The 21,384-nt window shown below is 39.4% G+C and overlaps 1 protein-coding gene across 5 annotated transcripts in view; it reads right to left on the bottom strand.

Moving 5' to 3' along the window:
• LOC140930231 (STE20-related kinase adapter protein alpha-like) overlaps positions 1 to 21,384 on the bottom strand; it is a 51,111-nt gene that overhangs the window by 18,956 nt on the left and 10,771 nt on the right. The window contains exon 1 of one of the 5 annotated variants that reach the window (XR_012164829.1): positions 13,611 to 13,875. The exons of 2 other annotated variants lie outside the window; for them this stretch is intronic. Coding sequence is in view for 2 of the 3 variants with exons in the window: in XM_073379898.1 (XP_073235999.1) it covers positions 13,611 to 13,763 (153 nt within the window). In the remaining variant the exon portion in view is untranslated. Of the gene's footprint in view, positions 1 to 13,610; positions 13,876 to 21,384 lie in introns of those variants that run through there. 2 more of the 5 variants (XM_073379898.1, XM_073379896.1) reach the window with 2 other exon arrangements.

The raw sequence follows: 21,384 nt of genomic DNA, 5'->3' as shown, positions 1-21,384 counted from the left end.
AAACACTGAAGTCTTCTCTGTTGTGATTAACTTCAATGAATTCGACCTTTTACCAAATAATTTCAGCGACCACAGTCATGTATAAGTCGTTGATACTTGTTCTATACATGTTACAGCATTTAGTTTGTATTAGCTACAACCGTGATCATTACTCATTGGGACGCTTGACACATACATACAACATACGTACATACATACATTTATTTGATAAGTAGGTCTGAAATAAGCAACTGTACAGCTGATGTGGACCTACTATTATTAAGTCTAGATAAGAGAGCAAAGATTTACAATGCAATTATTACACAGCACAAGATTAAAGAGAACCTCGTAGCCTTTTTCCAAAACTTGTCAGCCAGTGAAAAAAATAAACCCAGTGCAGAGATTTTTAACCAAATATCCTAGCGTGAAACGTTTCAAACTATGGTAAGGGAAATGGAGATGGGAAACTTTCTTTACATCATGCACAGTCCCAAAAATTTTATTTGACTTTAGTCCAACACATAAAAATAGTCTCCAACAAGTAGTGAGAACACTGAAGTCTTCATTGTTGTGATTAGCTCGCATGAAGTCGGCCTTATACCAAATAATTTCAGCGACCACAGCCATGTATAGTCGTTGATACTTTTGCTGTACATGTTAGCATTTAGTTTCAAGAAATGACCTACAACCTTGGTCATTGATCATTGGGACATTTAACAAAGCACAAGATAGAGAACCTCATGGCCTCCTTCTTAGAGTTGCCAAAATGCAGAGATTTTTAATCAAATAACCAAATACGTCTAGTGTTGAACTTTGTTAAAGGAAGGAAGGAGGCCTACTGCATAGTTCCAACAATTTCATTTGAGGTGCTAGTCCAACACATCAGATTAAGTCTCCAACAACTAATGCATGAAAACACTAAAGTTTCCATTACCAACACGCATGAAGTCGGCCTTGCCCCAATAATTTCAGCGACCAAAGTCATATAGTCCTTGTATGATACTTATTCTGAACACGTTGGCAAGGGTTGTCTCGCCAAATTTCAAGGCAGTGCTTCGGTCTTTCAACGAAACGCTAGCCGGTTCGATGAATGTAATCCTGATACTTATGGTCGCTGAGCGCCGATCGTTAACCCGAGGTAAACACAATGAAAAGAAATCTAGGATATCAGCGTTTCTACTAAAATCATCTCCAAATGGACTTCGTAAAAGATTTTGATGTTACATCTGACCCTAAATACTTCATAAGTTGTGTGAAGGCATTTGGACATTCTGTCCGTCGGGCTAATCAGACTTGAGGAGGCCTTGACTTCAATTATACTCACTACTGTAGGATAAAGCAAAGTACCCAGAGCCTCTATAAACGATGAAAACGTCAAGTTTAACTACTTAAAAACTGGCCGTCTGAAAGACACAAAGAACCGAGACTTCTCCACTCAAGCAAAATGTTGCAACTTCGAGGAATTTCTCTTCCGGTTCAGCACATGTATTCCCCAGAAAAATTTAGATAGGAGAGTCAAGGTCGTGCTATGTTCAGCAAAAAATCCCCTAAAGATCAGAAAAGATCAAACTACGTTAAAATTACACGTTTTCTGTTCACGGTTTTTTTACAAAAGCATACAATACGAACAAGAGCAAAACGCTTGGTTAGTCATCATTACGTAAGCATTCTTCCCTGGTTAATTTGGCATGAAGATTTCATGAGGGTTCATCATGATCTTCCGAGGAAAACTAGCCGGTTTCACTTCACAAAGCGGCAAAAATTCAAACCCAAGACAAAAGAAACTACTCCAGATTTCATTTAGCCAATATGGAAACCGGTAAATAACAAATTAGAACCAGTATATCAACGCCTCTCTGGCAGCGGACGAAGGAAACCTTTTGTATAAAAGGAGCCCTGCAAAAGCACAATTTTTTTTACAAACCATTTTAGGAGCTTTTACCTCAACGTCTTGCACCGATAAGGAAGCCATCTTTCCGTGTGAAAAAAAACCGAAAAAAAAAAACTTGCAAAGTACGTGCTGCACTTTGTCTCGTCATGCACGTGTCAGCTCGATATGACACGCACACATGCCCGGCATAAACGCCTAGATGCACCAAAAATAACATGACATCGTCTTATAGTTAGCGGATTCTGCGGTTTAATAGGAATTTCCTTTAATTTTATCATTCTTAGGACATTTGATTTTTGAAACATGAAAGCACTTGTGACGGTGCAATCAGGTGAAGGCGCTGAAACGTCCCGTCGGTCTACAACTCGCACGTTCTTCAACTAAAACGAAATTATTTCTTATAGAATCCTTACCCTGCTTGCAGGGTTTCTTCGGGATGGCTTTTAGCACTGTTTAAGAGGTCGTTCGCTCCACTAAAATTACATGTATGTCCCTGTCGTCTTGGGGACGTAAACAAGCAAACCACGTGTTCAGTGACACCGAAAAGAAACTTCTGCTAGCTCAGAGGGCTAGAATGACCAATGTCTGTTTTGTGTCCATTTTTCATTTTCCCTTACGTTTCCCTTGCTAGTTCACCTTTTTTCCGGTAACATCCATTCTAAATCTTTTTCTGACTCTAGGATGTACACAGAATGACGAGTTCAGCTTCGGGGACTCAATAACAATAATAATACCGTAAAGTTCCGAAAGCCAACGACCCTTGTTAGTAGCATACGTGTAGCCACACCCTCCCCCTGACAAATGACTGAAACGGAAGGCTACACGTAGGCTACGGATTCAGCAGCCTTATCTCCAAACCATGCGCTGCTTTCGGAGGGGGACATTGGGGTCGCGGTATTAAGGTTTTTTTCAAGTGGTAATTCGGTAATTTTAAATTTTAATGTACGCACATTTTCGACCGGGATTTTGGGATAAGAATGTTCCGGTAATTAGGGACTTCAAACCGTGAGGATTTTTACTACATTACGTGTAATCATTTCAGGATGACCTTAATAAAAGGCTTTATAAGGTAGAGTGACTAACTTGGGTTCGCCAAAATTACATTTACCCAAAAGCGACAAATATGGGGTCTATAATTGGCCACAGAATTGACTATAACAGGGTAGGGATTATAAGGGACTAACAGCACATACACAGCGAAAGCTTACTCAAGTACCCCCGCCCCCTCCCGGGTCTTGGCTTCAGTTCAACTCCAACATCTATCGCAAGTAAAGAGTTTTAAGATGAGCCAGAATTGATCAGCTTGTATGATGAAGAATTTTTCTTTTTGTTACTACTCACCAACTGATCACAAGGAAAAGGAGTTACTGATTTGCCATGACCATGGCATGGCATGTGTGATGAGAAAGAAACTTTTTATGGCTCTAGGTACTACTCATTAACCGATCCAAGGAAACTAAGCTATAACTAAGCTACTGAAGAGACTGAATATGACTGCCTATAACGATTTACGGTGGGCACTTCCTATTCATTCAGGCTTCTCCTGAATTTGCTCAGCATTACTTCAAAAGGAACACGTCTTCAGCCTGGTTTGGATAAACGCACAATTTTAGAAGTCTACTCGTTAATAAAGAATGAAGTTTTCAAGAAAAACTATCAGGTCTGTATTTTTCTTTTTCCCTGTGACTTGGGCAGTGACTGTTGCAGAGCCATGGCACGCGAGAATTACCTTACAGTAGAAAATCATAGCATGGATTCATTCAGTTCCATCTGTATAAATCTCAATCCTCTATTCAGCAGTATTAAATTAATACAATTTGACCACCGCTAAAAGACTCTAGGTCAAACAAGACCGGGATACATTAAATTTGGTCATTTCTCGTATACTGTAGTTGACACAACCCAAGTTTGAACCTCGATCTCCTTCGTCACGTTGGGAAAAAATAAACCCAGAGATTTTTAACCAAATATCCTAACAATGACAATTAAGGGAAGAAGGTAAGCTTTCTGCACAGTCTCCCAACAACTTCATTTGAGTTTCTCGTCGAACACATTAAAATAAGTTTTCAACAAGTAATGAAAATACTGAAGTCTTCATCGTTGTGATTAACTTGCTTGCAATCAGCCTCCATCAAATAATTTCAACCATCACAGTCATGTATAGTTGTTGGCGCTCAGATGTTGTGTACATGTTAGCATTTTATCTGATGTGACACATCACAAGGTTGAATTCGTCGTGGCCTCCTGTTCTTACGTCTTAGTTGGAAAAAACCCAAAGACTCATTTTAACCAAACACGAAATATATTCAGCTTTGTTAAGGGAAGGTGGGAATTGAAGCTTTCTGAACAGAGTCCCTAAATGGAATTTCATCTAAGGTTTTAGCCGAGCACATCAAAATAAGTCTTCAACAAAAAATGAAAATATATTCAAGTCTTCATTGCTGTGATTAAATCGCATAGTGAAGTCGGCCTTCAGTAATCATGTATAGTTGTTAATGCTCAGATCAGTGTTGTGTACATGTTAGCATATTTTATCTGATGAGACATAGCACAATTAGGTTGAACTACTCTGAATTACTCATGGCCTCCTGTTGGCTAAACTCTGAGTTGTAAACAATCCAAAGATTTTCAACCAAATAACCACACACGAAATGTTTTCAATTTTGTTAAGAGAAGGTGGGAAGCTTTCTGTACAGTGTCCTTCAATGGAATTTCATCCGAGGTTCTAGTCAAACACATCAAAATACGTCTTCAACGAAAAATGAAAACATTGAAGTCTTCATTACTGTGATTAATTCGCATGAAGTCGGCCTTACACTGACAAATAATTTAAGTGACGACAGTAATGTATAGTTGTTAATGCTCAGTTGTTGTGTACATGGTAGAATTTTGTTTATCTGATGAGCTACAACCCGCTTAGTCATTACTCTGTTTGGGACACTAGACAAAGCACATTCTTGAACTAATCTCGATCTGTGCTCAGTAAGTAAACTCTGCCTTGGGAAAAACCCAGAGATTTTTTTAAACAAAATAATCAAGCACAAAACGATTTCAACTTTGTTAAGGGGAGGAAAAGGCTAATTCTTTATAGTCCCAACAGTATCATTTGAAGTTCTAGACGAACACATCAAAATAAGTCTTTAAAAGTAATGAAAACACTGAAGTCTTCTCTGTTGTGATTAACTTCAATGAATTCGACCTTTTACCAAATAATTTCAGCGACCACAGTCATGTATAAGTCGTTGATTCTTGTTCTATACATGGTACATCCTTTAGTTTACACTAGCTACAACCGTGATCTTTACTCATTAAGATGCTTGACACAGCACAAGGTTAAAGAGAACCTCAAAGCCTTTTTCCAAAACTTGTCGGCCAGCGAAAAAAATAAACCAAGGGCAGAGATTTTTGACCAAATATCCTCGCACGAAACGTTTTAAACTATGTTAAGGGAAATGAGATGGGGAACTTTCTTTGCATACACAGTCCCAAAAATTTTATTTGACTTTAGCCAACACCTAAAAATAGTCTCTAACAGGTAATGAGAACACTGAAGTCTTCATTGTTGTGATTAGCTCGCATGAAGTCGGCCCTATACCAAATAATTTCAGCGACCACAGCCATGTATAGTCGTTGATACTTGTGCTGTACATGTTAGCATTTAGTTTCAAGATACGACCTACAACCTTGGTCATTGATCATTGGGACATTTAACAAAGCACAAGATAGAGAACCTCATATCCTCCTTCTTAGAGTTGCCAAAATCCAGAGATTTTTAATCAAATAACCAAACACGTCTAGTGTTAGACTTTGATAAGGGAAGGAAGGAGGCCTACTGCACAGTTCCAACAATTTCATTTGAGGTGCTAGTCCAACACATCAGAATAAGTCTCCAAAAAATAATGCATGAAAACACTTAAGTTTCCATTGTTTTGTTACTAACTCGCATGAATTCGACTTGCCCCAATAATTTTAGCTACCAAAGTCATATCAACCTTGTATGATACTTATTCTAAACACGTTAGTGAGGGCTGTCTCGCCAAACTACAGGGCAGTGCTTTAGCTCAAGGCTATTGAGTTCGCTGGAGAATCCTGATGCATGCATGGTCGCTGAGCGCCGATCGTTAACCCGCGATAAACAGAATGAAACGAAATCTAGGATATCAGCGTTTCTAATAAAATGATCTAGAAATATACGTCGTAAAAGATTTTGATGTTACATCTGACCCTTAATATTTCATTGTGTGAACTGAGGCATTTGGACATACTGTCTCTAAATCAGACTCGAGGAGGTCTTGGTTTCAGTTATACACACTACAGTAGGATAAAGCAACGTACCCAGAGCCTCTATAAACGATGAAAACGTCAAGTTTAGCTACTTTAAAACCGGCCATCTGAAAGTCACATAGAACCGAGTCGTCTCAACTCAAGTAAAATGTTGCAACTTCGAGGAATTTCTCTTCCGGTTCAGCCTATGTATTACCCAGAAAATTTTAGATAGGAGAGTCAAGGTCATGCTATGTTCAGCAAAAACCCCCTAAAGATCAGAAAAGATCAAACTACGTTAAAATTACACGTTTACTGTTCACGATTTTTTTTACAAAAGCCGCACAATACGAACAAAAGCAAAACACTAGGTTAGGGTAGCATAACATAAGCATCCTTCACCGGTTAATTTGGCATGCAGATTTCATGGGCGTTCATCATGATCTTCCTAGGTAAACTAGCCGGTTTCACTTCACAAAGCGGAAAAAATTCAAACCCAAGACAAAAGAAAGAACTCCAGATTTCATCTAGCTGAATACCGAAAATAAGCAATTTATGGCTAAAGAAGTTAGTACCGTTAAATAACAAATTAGAGCCAGTACATCAACGCTAGTCTGGCAACGGACAAAGGAAACCTTTTGTATAAAAGGATCCCTGCAAAAGCACAATAACTTTTTTACAAATCATTTTAGGAGTTCTTACCTCAACGTCTTGCACCGTCAAGGAAGCCATCTTTCCATGTGGAAAAAAAAATTGCGAAGTACGTGTTGCATTTTGTCTCTACATGCACGTGTTACTTGATATGACACGCACACATGCCCGGCTGCACCAAAAATAACACGACACCATCTTATAGTTAGCAGATTCTGCGGTTTAATAGGAATTTCCTTTAATTTTATCATTCTTAGGACATTTGATTTTTGAAACATGAAAGCATTTGTGACGGTGCAATCAGGTGAAGGCGCTGAAACGTCCCGTCGGTCTACAACTCGCACGTTCTTCGACTGAAACGAAATTATTTCTTATAGAATCCTTACCCTGCTTGCAAGGTTTCTTCGGGATGGCTTTTAGCACTGTTTAAGAGGTCGTTCGCTCCGCTAAAATTACATGTATGTCCCTGTCGTCTTGGGGACGTAAACAAGCAAACCACGTGTTCAGTGACACCGAAAAGAAACTTCTGCTAGCTCAGAGGGGCCAGAATTACCCATTTCTGTTTTGTGTCCATTTTTCATTTTCCCTTACGTTTCCCTTGCTAGTTCCCCCTCTTCTGGTAACATCCATTCTAAATCTTTTTCTGACTCTAGGATGTACACAGAATGGCTAGTTCAACTTCGGGGACTTAATAAGAAAAATAATACCGTAAAGTTCCGAAAGTAACAACCCTTGTTACATTCGGATTTAGTAGCCTACGTGTAGCCACACCCTCCCCCTGACAAATGACTGAAACGGAAGGCTACACGTAGGTTACGGATTCAGCAGCCTAATCTCCAAACCATGCGCTGCTTTCAGAGGGGGACATTGGGGTCGCGGAATTAAGGTTTTTTTCAAGTGGTAATTCGGTAATTTTAAATTTTAATGTGCAGTACTGTAGTATCATCTAACCTCGCGGTATGCGGTTTTTCATCCTTTTGGCTGACGGTAATCGGTAAAAGAAGATCGTTCACGGTATTGTGGCCCGTTCATTTGCGCTTTCCCATCTAATACGGGTCAATACAATATGCAACACAAAACTCAGTATGCATGGTAAACTAGTAGTTAGTCTACAATGTGTGATTGGTGTTGCATCCAATGACCCGGCTTTCCGATCTTTTTACCGGTCAGTCGAGGTCTTCTCACGTTTTCTCACAATGGCGGAGGTTGCTCAAAATGTTGGCGAGGTCATTACGCTAGATGGATGCAACTCTAAGTGAGGGTGACCGATCATAAATGCAGTCTCGGTATTTCGTCGATTTTCGACTCGGGATTTTGGTATTTGCCAATTTTTCTTACGGTATTGCGGTATTGGGCACCCTCCAATGTTCCCCTCCTTTTAGGAGGGGAAAAACGTGTGCCGTAAATGGGCCTTTCGAAGTTACGGTAATACTATCACGTCAAATGTGAAAACAACCACACATTTTATTGAAGAAACTTATTTCATTTTATTGCTTTGAATATAATAATTCGAAAGAATTGTTTGATTTCGGTACGAGTTTTAGTGTCTTTTGAATAAGAGTGTTCGGATCAGTTTGAAATGGCTTGTTATGTCTATCATTTCGGTTATTTCTTGCAAGTTATTCTACTACGAGTCTTAGCGAGGTGTCTCAGTGGCAGGAACAAGTTTTCAGATGTTAGAAGTTTTAGCATTTTGCAATCAGGGGAGGGGTCAACTTCCTTCAATAACGGATAACAGTGATAACCTTTCTGGTGAAGAAAGCAAGTACAATGAAGAATATTATTGGGATTATTCCGGGGTGTATATTTTTTGACATTACGCGAAAAAACTTTAAATCAAATCTCGTACTCGTAGTCGTTTTCCTCCTCGAATCTAAAGGTCTCTAGTAACGTTGCATTGTTTACAAACGCCCTGCATGACTGGGATCAAAACTAGACGGATACTGAAAAACTAAGGCCAGACTACAAGCAGTCTTGCATGGACTAATTATATCATCAACAAAACCAATTATTTTTTACAAAGACTGTACTATAAAGTACCATGAGTGGATTTCAGATAGTACTTGACTTACTTAGAGAGGAGCCTTTAAACGACCTATATCGTCCGCCTAAGACCCGCATAAGCAAATTCATTAACCGGGCTTTACCGCCATCCTTTTTCAAGTTCTTTTCAACGTTGACCAAGTAACTATGAAGGTCCACAGTACCATTGGTTACTCATCCGAAGTTCACATGTCATTTTTTGCCATACTACATTCAAAACTTATGTTAATGATTTGTCTGGCATAAAACTTTCACTTAGCTGCCTCCGCCGCGCCAGATGCTTAAGCCGGTTTTGTAACTGAGTTCTAACACGACTCTTTCATTAATCACTTTCAACACTTACCTAGTGAATGGAACTAATTATCACACAGATCAATGTGCATCGATTTTTGTGAAGTAATCATGTCCTTGTTCTAAAGTAAAGTGTATGATTTTGTAAGCAGTGTAAGTACAGTTATTCCTTTCAATTGATGGTCAGTGTCATCACTTTTTTGAGGTAATTTGCTTTTTGTATCTGTTTTAATATCGGGTCATTACAGTGTTGCGGTTATTTTTTTTAATTTGTTGCGTATAATATAATATTATTATATTAGATTCTAATATTAGATTGCTAGCTTGTGTAAACAGCGTCGGGAGAAATGTCGCAGTATTCGCAGGCTATTAGATTGCTTGCTATTTTTAGGGACTTCGTGTTAAAATTAAATCGACGGATCTGTATTCACCATTAAATAGCTAGCTGCTACTGGACAACGTTGCTTAATTACCTTCCGTAAAAGAACTGAAGGAACAATGATGCCTGTGAAAAGATCGTTACTTACCGGCAGACAAATGAATCTTCCCAACACAACATTAACTAGTACTGTATAAGCAGGTAAGCTCTAACTGAAGGGTTACAATTTTAACCTAAGATTGGATTTACTTTCTTGTCTGATTTAGAGTGTATGCAGGGTATAAAAAACCGAGTCTCTGAGTGAGGGCTCAACAGTGATTTTAATTAAACTCCTTTGTCCCTAGCCTGAGATACTTGGTTTAACATTTTGCTAACGCGACACTCAGTTTTGAGCAACTTGAGCCCTGGGGTTTCTCGAAAACTGGCTGATAGAGAAGAACGGTTTATTTTTAACGTTACCGCACTGACAAACATTTACCATGAAACTCTATGCTGAATATCTAGAATGCTGGCACTTGTAGGTGAGAAGTTTATAATCAGAATGCAGACTAAAAACCGATCGATCGTAAGAGCGGCTTCTTCGATCACAGGTAATCTGTTCTCTGTTATCAAAAATACATCTGAGTGAAGCCGAACAAAGAAGCAATAGCCGAAGGGGCTGATCACAGGAGTCTGGGTGGCCAGTTTAGCCGGCCGACTCGCTTAGCTATGCCAAGGTCGCAGCAAAATGATTAAACACATCAAAATCAACATTTTGATAACATGACAACCCTGCCAACCCGGTTTAGCTGGAATACCGGCATCGGTAGGGCGCTGTGATACAAGACAGTAGCCTAAGGGGCTAATGGAGAAGGAGATTTAAGCGAGCCAGCCCGGCAAACCTTACCACTTCGGTAAATGACGGAATTATTCATCGAATATTCTCTTTACTGATCATGAGCCAGTTATGATCAACCTCCATATGTGTCGGCCTTTTACAAACGTACCTCAGGTACCAAATGATTTTGCCTTTAGGTCAGCGTTTGCTCTGGCCTTCTAACATCAACTGCATGTAAAGATTTTTACAATGAGTCATGACCGATCAGCTTGTATGATTAAGAATTTTTCTTTTAATTATTATTCATTAACTGATCACAAAAAAATTGACGAGTTCATGAATTTGCCCCATGATTATTACTTCCCTAGGAACATATCTTCAGCTTGGTATAGTTAAAAGGGCAATTTTAAAAAGTGATCGATCGCCTTGTACGATGAAGGAGAAACTATTCATCGCTTAAATCCATTAGCTACCACTGAAACGAATAGAACTTGTGACTTCCTATCACTATTCATGGCACTGCCTATTATGCTCAATCTGCTCAGAATTTATTTCAAAAGGAGCTCCTGTACAGTCTGGTTTGGTTAAAAGCACAATTTTAGAAATCAACGCATTTATAAGTACCAAGTTTTCAAGAAAAGTGGTCGGATATGTATATTCCTTTAAACTGAACGCTTGATATGGGCAGTGACTATTGCCGAACCATGTAGCCAAATTATCCTGGATTCATTCTATCTATCTGTAATAAACTATAAATCTCAATCCTTCATTCTGCAGTGTTATGTAAAAAGAAACTGATTGCAACCACAAGACTCTAGCATTCACACGTCCAGGATACACTGGCTAGTCCCGTTTATGAGCTAAAAACCTTGGTCATTTTTTGATGGGACACAAGCTTGACGCTGCACGGAAGTTGAACGTCGTAGTTTCATTCTACAACTGGCTCGGATTTTTAACCAAATAGCTAAACAAACTGACATTTGGTGGAAGGAGTATTTAATGAGTTTTTAACAAGTACACTCTTTTTTTTCTATAAGAATATATTTTATAAGAATATCGAGGCTGAAATTTGCGAAATTTTAAGAATATTTTAAGAATAAACCCCAGGCTGAGGTTTTGAAAAGGATGTAATTTTGTGTGTTCAGAAAATGTAAATACCACACAATTATGTTTTCAACTTATTCCATCCTCTGAACGGCAAAACTTACCAACAAGGCGCAAAAACCTGCACTAACTATACTTGATACCCCAACATATTCTAAAACGGAAATGTCATAAGCTATAATTCGAGAATAATACAAGAATATTTTCAGCCTAAAATCGGCAGAAAAATAAGAATATTCAGCCTCGGCCGGGAAAACAACATTCTTATATAAAAAAAGAGTGTAATGAAAACACTGTCAAACCCTTCATTGTTGGGAATAACAGTTCTCAAGAAATCGGCCTTCTATCAAATAATTTCGTCCCCAACAGTCATGTATAGCTGGTATAGTTGTTGATGCTCAGTTAGTCTGTACAGGGAAGCATTTTATGTGATCTGATGAGCCAACCTTGGTGCTCATTACTCGTTACGACACTAGAGAATGCATGCACAAACTGGGTGAACTCCTCAGTTCTCAGCAAACCTCAGTAACTCTGGTTTGTAAGAAACCAAACGATTTCTGACAAAATAGCAAAAAAGGAAGTGTTTAAACTTTGTTTAGAGGAGGGAAGCTAATTCTTTACAGTGCCAACAATTTCATTTGAGGTTCTAGTCGATCACATCAAACAAGACTCCAACAAGCAATGAAAACACTGAAGTCTTCAGTGTTGACACTGTTGTGTTTAACTCGTATAATGTCGACCTTTGGACCAAATAATTTCAGAGACCACGGTCGGTCATGGGTAGTAATTGATTCTTGTTTCGAGACATGTGAACATTTAGTTTATATGAGTAGTACAAAGGAACCTCGAGGCTTTTATCCTAGTAGAGTTGCAAAAAACCCAGAGATTTTTCACCTGAAACAACGGATCCTACTGAACAATTCAAGTCATTTCACTGGAAGTTCTACATCGAAACACATTATAGTGACACATGAAAACAAAGTCTTTCATCTCGGCCCGGTTCCTCAAAAGATGGTTAAGTTAACCCAAAATTTAGAGCCAAATTTTAAGCACGGTTTTCTTGTCTAAGAGCATGTGTAACTCAAGCTTACAAAATACTGTTGAGCCTCCTCTCTTAGATACAGTAATGATAACACAACATGTTACTCTAAGCAATCCATAGAAAATCAAATGAAAAAAGTGAGACAATATTGAAATCCTGGATAGGCACCTCAGTCTTTCAGGAACCCTGCCCCGAACAACTTGTTTTGAAAACACTGCATGTGAAGTCTGCATGTAGTTTACTGACTCGCATATATCAATATGAAGTCGGCCTTACATAATATACCGGGCAGACATAGGCCTTGTATGATGCTCATTCTGTACAAGTAAGCAAGGGCTGTCTGTAACCAAGCCGTAGCGCAGTGCTTCGGTCTTTGTGCAACGAACCGCTCGTGCTCTGAGCACGATAGTGACACCACCGTGATACTAGGTGGCAAAGCGCCGATTACGTTACGTAGGTAAACAGAATGACTAAGCGAAATCATGGCCAGACATCAGTTCTCTACTAATATCAGTGATCTCAAAGTGCTCTTAATGTTACATAAGACAGATATGAGAAAGGAGCTTAAGTATTCTATAAAGGCATATGGACTTAAGAGGGGTCCTTGGTGGCCGACACCGGGTAGGTTCTAGGACAAATAACCTAGCCAGAGCCTCTATAAACGATTTACGTTTTTTTAAACCCGGATAGAGTGAAAGTGTAATAGAACTGAGGGTTTTCTTAAGCAAAATGTTGGATCTTCGAGGAAATTTGTGTTCCGGTTACATTATCCAGTACATTTGAGCTGGGAGACTCCTCCGCAAAATTCCGTTTCTATAATTTTTCTCCACTATCTAAATGTTAAAAAATCAGAAAAGATCAAACTACGTTGAAATTCCAGGTTCTCTGTTTACAGTTTAAACAGTATGAATAAACGACAAAACTTTAGGTTAGGACTAAAATAAAAAAAAAAAAGTGACAGTATTACATAAGCATTCTTTACTCGTTAATTTTTAGGCTAAAAATTTCCGTTACAGAACTAGTTAGCTGTACATTATACAATTATTCCGGCTTGTTTTGACAATGCTCGGCAGCGTGCAAAGAAAACCCTGTGTAAATGGTCCCTAGAAAAGCACAATCACTTTCTACAAATCATTTTAGGAGTTCTTACCTCATCGTCTTGCATTATCGTTGAAGCCATGCTTGTGTCCATGTTTAAAAAACTGAAAAGTACGTGTTGCACTTTGCCTCTACATGCATGTGTTACTCGATATACCACGCAAGCGCGCCTGGCAGAAACGGCTAGATGCGCCAAAAATAACATGACATCATTTTGAGCCACAAAAATAGTTTATTATAACTGATTGAGCAGATTCTGTGGTTTATTGGAATTTCCTCTGATTTTATCATGCATTGTTATGGACATTTAATTTTTGAAAAGCATTTGTGACGGTCAAGAGTTCTTCTTTCAACAGAAAGAGTTCAAGTGTCCCCTGCAACTGGCACGTTTTTGTATCGCCACGTGCAAGGGAATCCGCATTCCGGACCCCGGGAAACTTTCGCTTGTGGAATAAGGAACCCTGGGCTTTGGAATCCGGAAGACAGCTCAAGGAATCCAGAATCCCACTAACGATTGCAATCCGGACTCCAAGGTCCACTGGCAGAGGGTCCGGAATCCATTATCTGAAATCCGGAATCCACGGTATGGAGTCCACAATCCAAGACTGTCTCAAAATTTTTAACATCCATTCTAAATCTCCTTCTGACTATAAGATGACTCTTCTAAAACAAGATACAAGCGGAATGTATCCTGCGTTGCAGCCGGCCCAGGCGCACGTCTAAACCATTTGTATAGTATACAGAAGGTTTAGAACGTCTGTGGCGCAACGAGTTCAGCTTTGGGCCGCTTAAAAACGACCTTATGATAGAACAATGCATCTACGTGCATGAGAAAGAATACATCTAATTCAATTCGGAAACCGCAAGGTCAATGTCAGCATCAGTTACCAGCCAATGTCAAGTTTAGAAGCGGGCCATTATAAAAGTTATGGGAGGGGAGTTGGGGGAATTTTCGAGCAGCATTCTTTTTTCGTCAACATTTTTCATAATTTTTAGTTTATCCCCCCTTGCATGAATATTTTTTGTATTTTCCTCCTCCACACAACATTAGTCGAATTGGTCTGTGCCTTCTGTTCTTTGATTTATACAATGGCAGCTCCAGACAATGGACCGACATAATGTGTATTGCACGGACTCATTAGGAAGCTTAAGTAACGACGACGGCGACGGAAGTGAGAACGGGAAAAAAGCAATGGGTTTAGATCGATTGGCAAAACAATAACTTTGCACGTGCATCACGCTTTTTTGTACATTTCTTTGCCGTCGCTGCACGACTAGAACGTGAAAGTGCCTAATTTCACGTTTTGTCGAGAACGTGGGCACAAGACAACGGCTTTTTTTTTCTTTTCCTGAACTTTTATAAAGTCTTTTAGAATTCAACTGCAGAAAAATTTGCCAACATTTGACGAATTGAGCGACTTGACATAAGCGCACTGTAATGGCAGTCCCTTAATTGGCCTAAACCAAGAGAGAATAAATTTTCTCTTGCATAGACGGACATGTGCCCGGGGGGTACTCCTTTATATAAGCCATATAGGTATGTGCCGCCCCATCGGGTAGGGTTTAAGCGCCCTTCTGGTCTTAAAACGGGTATACACCTTGCCCATTTTGGTCTGGAATCGTGTATGGTTTTCGAGGGAACTACGGGAGTGTATGAACGTATTTATTGTTTCCATTCCAAATGAGTAAGAAAGAAAGAGAAACATGTGAATTCGACATGGATTTGAAGAATTTTTTTGTTTGCGCTTTAATCTAAGTAACGATGACATATAAGTCTACTTAAAGGACGGGTCTGAAAACGCGTATGGATTTTAGAGGTCTGGTCTGAAAACAGGTGTGGAAAATGACATTTTTTTGGTCTGAAATAGAGTCAGGATTTGGAGAACCGGGCGGCACACCCCCACCAAGAATTCCCAGAAGTAACCCCCCCCCCGGGACCGTTTGTGTCACCAAAAGTTTCTTCCAAGAATTTAGTTCTAATACGTTCAAAATTACCTAATTCTGTATGCAGAACGAAACGACTCAGGGTAATAGAATAAGGTCTTTTGTTTTAACCAGGGAAGGGAAATGAGCAATTTTTGTCTTCAACAGGGCAGGTTATGAAAGCTTCGGCAGCACATCATTACCTAAACATCCCTTGCAATTGAGTAACCCCCCCCCCCGCCCCCTCCCCCGCCCGTGGGTGCTGTATTATGCAATCGGTAGGCTAGAATCCTCGAAATTACCTGACCATCAATTTTCGTTTTGTTTTGTTTTGTTTTGGGGGTCTTTTTGAAAACGTGCGAAAATTGCGTGTTTTTTATTTTTACACGGAAAACCGCACTTGACGTATAATTTCCTGCGATTGTTTTGATTAGAGCTAAGAACAACGGTTCGGTACACTTTGCCAAGAAAGGTCAAAGCTGATACTAAAAACTTCTACTGGGTTTAACTTGTCCTGTGACAGAATAGCCCTTCACAAGTCCTCATAAATTACCTGTGCGCGGACGTTTGGAAGGAAAAGCTCGAACATTTTTCTATTCTCGATTGGGGATCAGCTTGATTTTCAAGATTTTCAAATATTGGAAATTATTGCTCCAAAAAGAAAAATCGATTTTGTGGCTCGTCTTGCCTTAGAGTGAAAGTCAGTGTACAGCACAAAAAACAAACAAATTCAATTTTGGTTTTCAGCTGATGGCGGGCTCAGGTCTATCCTTTTAAGGTAGAATTCAGTTTGCTTTCTGCTTACGGCAGAAGTTGAATTACTTGAGAAAGATGTTTCTTAAAAGATTCCTCGAGCGGTTCGCTTTTGGCCTTGGTTAAACCTATTTATTACATGTGTCCTGTACATGTTAATTAAACATGATATTTACGTGAAAAATACCTGCCAAATCTTCCGTTAGGGTCAAGACACTTAGCTCTCAAAGGTAAAAAATATAAATGATATTTTTTTCACCCGTCAAATCACGTTTTTTTTCCCGAGTACCAGACAATTGTGGCCAACCATTGTTCTTACACGCCGTAAGCCGGAACATCTTAAGATTGTAGTTTTTACGGAAAATTCAAATACACACGTGAGTGTGGGAGATTCATTAATCATTCTAGTTAATGCTCGAGTCGTGATTGAACAGAACGATTTCAAGATGTTGCCTTTATTGCGCACGCGCTACGACGTTAAACCGCTTTCCGACCCAATAATGAGAGTGCGTGCAATTCACGGATCAGATTGTTTTTCAAAAAGAGTCCATGATAGTCATAGGCTCCTGTTTTCACGCATTGTCGGGTTTGAGAATTTTAAAGAACACTCGCACGATTTGGCTAATGATTCTTCAGCACTTATCTCGTTTTCCGCGCAGTGTCCATAGCCTAATGCAACTGAAAAATACAATCAGAATGTTTTACAGGAGGAAAAAAATTTTTGTTGTTATTTATCACTGCAATTCTTATGTGGTAGACATGAAAAAAATCCAGATAAAATCCATCATGAATAAATACAGAGAGTGGACTTGTAGAATACGTTATAAGGGGAACGATTCACACAGCTGATCAACTAACACAACTCGTTGTGCCGTAACTAATGTGGTAAGTTAACGGAAAAACTTGAGTAGCATTCAGACTTGGTGTTCGGCCACCTTGCTCTAGTCTGGTACTCGCTGGGCCGTAATGTGAACGCACCCTTTCACATATCACTCCAAACACATTTAGCACTAACCCACTATAAAAATCTGCTTGTAATTTTTGCAGGCAGAGTACAGTAAACAGCGGCGGATAAGAACATAGTGGATCAAGAGAGGATAAATTTGCTACTTTAATACCCAAAAATACAGAACCTGTTAAGCCAAGCAAGATAAAGCAGGTTTGGGTATAGGTGAGCCGCTGAGGACTACCCTATAGAACAAAAAAATCCTAAATTCATAACCTGTAAGACAAAATGCACGCCGTCATGTTTTAAAACCATTTACTGGCAATTGCAATAGAGCAAATTCACGTTTTAATTATTCATTGCTTTTGTATAGAAAATTCATCTAGGAATTTAGAACAGACTAAACACGAAATTACATACCATGTTCAGGACAGGAAGGTCAAAAACCATACCCTGTCCAGTGGCACATCCCTGTATAGGCCATATAAGGGAACCCCCTCCCCCGACCCCCCCCCCCCCACCCACCCCAACCCCCACCCACTTTTGAATGCGTGTTAAGAATGTGTTTGATGTAAAATATAAATGATTTTCAGACATTTATTTAATACCATTAGGCGTGACGTTAAGTGCCTTAATTATTTGTTCATCTAATTGGAACTGAAAAAATGCGAAGATGATGAGATTTGCAACATCTAAATCGTCGTCTACTCTCTGACCTTTCTTTACGATGTAAGATAGGCGTCGACCACGAAGGCTCTTTCAACCTTGACCTTTTAAGGGAAATAAAATGGCCGGCCGGACTTGGAAACGGATAGCAACTTGAACAAAACTGGGCCAACTTCCTCAAGTTAACTCCTGGGTTGTCTAAAAATGACCAAAAACCAATCACACTTTGTTTCCCTTTATTTGATAGAATCATTGGATAATTTCTTTTGGAGTTCCAAATATGAGGACGGATGACCGAAAATAATAAGTCATTGCCTCGTCTGAGCTTTGAGAGAAAACTGTGGAACTCACCTTAACATAGCCCATTGAATAACAGAAAGTTTACTGAAGAGAATCTAAACACACAGCCGCTTTGAAATGATTTCTCTTGATCATCGAATGTTTCGCAAAATTTATCTCGTTTGACCGAGACCAAGGTCATTTTATTCCGGTATGATTTTCGTTTTCAATAAACCACTTAAACTATTAACAAAAACAAATGTCTCCTTCAACATAACAAAGACTATACTAACTACCAGAGATACAATTCAGACACAACTTAATCGACTGAAGAATAAGCCTTTCCTGAAGTTTTTTGGTAAATTGTTTTGTTAGTGCATGAGTACCCGCGTATCAAAGATCCTTTAGTGCCGTGGCGAGTGCAAAGCACTCCTTTATGCCCCAGATCCACCGTAAACAAGTAGTAGCTGTTGGTTGGGAACCGCAAAACAATTCTCCCACGGCATGCGTATGGAGATGGGATCAGAAAAATTGACCTGTGTGCCCCAAAATTTTTGAAACAACCAAATTATGCACTGAAGCACACGTACCAACTCCGCGGTATGGCGTAGTACCCTACCGAGATAGGAGGGTCTTACGAAAGGTAAGCAGCACAAACTAGATGTCCGTTTTAGTCGTCATTAAGATTATTAAGATGGTCATCATATAAAAGAGAACTGACTGCAACACTGCAGTGAAAATGAAGTATTGTCTTAGAAGAAATGTTTCTTAATCACCGAATATTTCTAAAATTTCTCTCTTTTGTTCGACGGAAACCAAGGTCATTCAACTTATGACTTTTTTTTCAAGCGCCATGGAATACTTTGCTTATACTATTAACAACACCAATTCAATTTAGCAATTCAGACACTACTTGACCGACTAAGTAAGAAGTCTATCCTACTACCTGGATAAGCAAATTTAAGGCTTAACAATTTTTTCAAGTTGCTTTTCAAAGTTGATCAAATCACAGCGAGGGTCAAGGTATCATTTGTTCGATCGCTTTATCCCGGTAGTTAATACATCATTTATTTTGCATGTCATTCAATACCCATGTTATTTGTACTTGTCAGCATCCGCCGTCAACTGGCCTCTGCTGTATCTGTATCTGATTCTTTCAACAGTTGCATTCAAAGAATTGAACAAAATAAACAAAAATATTTATTTCACTTCCCTGTTTTAGAGAAAAGACCTTATTTCCCTTATTCTCTGACCCTGATTCGTTTCGCTTTCTATTTTGGAACCACACCATTGATCGCCAACCTTCTCAGTGGTGGATCCAGGGGAGGGACCCCGCCACACCCTTATTTTTAGACCAAACTGAGACCCGAAGGGCCGAAAAAAATGTTTTTGAGACCGCCCCCCTTATCTCAGGGTATGGACCCCCCCGCCCTCCCCTCCCCCCCGTTATCTGAAGGTCTGAATCCGACACTGCTTCTCATTCTTTTAAAGGATTCCTATCCAAAAAAGACACTTAGTTCAGACACTACATTGTGAAATTGTCCCTGGGGGGTACTTCTGGGAATTCTTGGTGGGGTGTGTGCCGCCCAGTTCTCCAAATCTTGACTCTATTTCAGATCAAAAAATGTCATTTTTCAAACCTGTTTTCAGACCTAGCCTCTAAAATCCTTACCCGTTTTCAGACCTGGAGGTGGCCGGTCACAAAAACACAACAACATAAAACAGAAATTTTGTCATCATTGCTGAGAATAAAACCGCAACAAAAAGATTTCTTAATATCCATTTCGAATTCATATATTACACTTTCCTTCTTATTCATTTGGAATTGAAACGACGAACACATTGACACACAACCGTAGTTCCTTCGTAAACCATACCCGACTCCAGACCAAAATGGGCAAAATCTATACCCGTTTTCAGACCAAACCGGCGCAAAAACCCTACCCATAGGGGCGGCACATACCTATATGGCTTACAGAAGGAGGTACCCCCCGGGGAAATTGTAAAGACTCGACACCTTGAAAAACATCCCCTGCTCAATGGCACACGCCAGTTTTGCATTTAAGGGAGTGCCGCCCTCGCCCGGGATAAGGAATCGTAGCCTTTTGTGTTCTGAGTCAAATGCACGATTTTGTAGGTACTGGTCGTTTCATCTCGAGGTGTATAATAAGTTAAGTTTGTTGCCTTATATACGTGTTTGTTTATAGAGTGGCCAATATGATAGAGTTGTCGATAGACCATTTGTTAGGCAGGAAATCGAAAATATTCTATAAATTGTTATTCTATAGATTGTTTGTAGGAACTCCTGGTTAAAGTTAACGCGAGCATTTTTATTGCTCAGTCTTTGTTCCATGTATCGACCATTAAATTGCTATTCGTTATTGCCGGTAGCGTTGATAATTTGCCTTTACTCAAGAACTGGATGAATATGAAACAACTGCTAAACCATAAAATATGTCAGATATAAAAATCACCTTCTAAAAACACCGTAAACCTTAGGCATTTATTTTGCTTCGACCTGAGGGTTAAAGTTTTAAACAACGATTGATTTAAATTTTAATTAATTGTTTTAGGGTTATATAAGTATGTAAAATTCAGAGTCTAGGCTCAAAACAATTTATAAGCTCCATTGTTACTAAACGAGAACATTTGTTTACAGTTCACATAATTTCGGGCCTATTCTCCGACCAACTCAGTCAACTCTGGTTCTTGGGGTTTTCGGAAAACAGGCTAAACAAGTCTTTATTTCTGAGTTCTGAGTTCATTGTGACTGAGATTGGTGGTTGAGGACAGCCTAAATGAACATTCTGAGCGAGCGGCCTCTTCGCAGAACATCTGTTGTCGATTCATCGAAAATACGTCCTCTCAGTGTAATCAACGAAGCAAAAGCCTTGTACAGTATCACTTCCATTCTTGATGACTCCCCAGACATTTAGCGAACCTTTCAACGACTTCGTTTTTCACTGATTTGGGTTGCATATTAAAAGCCCATCTGACTACTGAGCTAAACAGGCTTGCTGTGTTCCTGCAAACGATACTTAGTCGCTGATCGCTTCGGGTATGTCGTAGTAGTAACTTAAACTTATATTTTTATACATCAGCCGGGTCACGAGAGTGTATTATACTGAACTGAAGTAATTACAGTTAGGAGCACTCGCCAGCCTGTTTTGGTTGATCGAACTTCAGTTTGTATATATGTTTATTACTACTGTACTATGCCATGCCCGAGTTGCTATAAAAAAAACTGAATCGGGTATTG

This window comes from Porites lutea, chromosome 3 (genome assembly GCF_958299795.1).
Source record: "Porites lutea chromosome 3, jaPorLute2.1, whole genome shotgun sequence".
Taxonomy (NCBI): Eukaryota; Metazoa; Cnidaria; class Anthozoa; order Scleractinia; family Poritidae; genus Porites; species Porites lutea.
The sequence above is the reverse complement of the archived record's forward strand: the minus strand, read 5'-3'. Positions and strand labels throughout refer to the sequence as shown.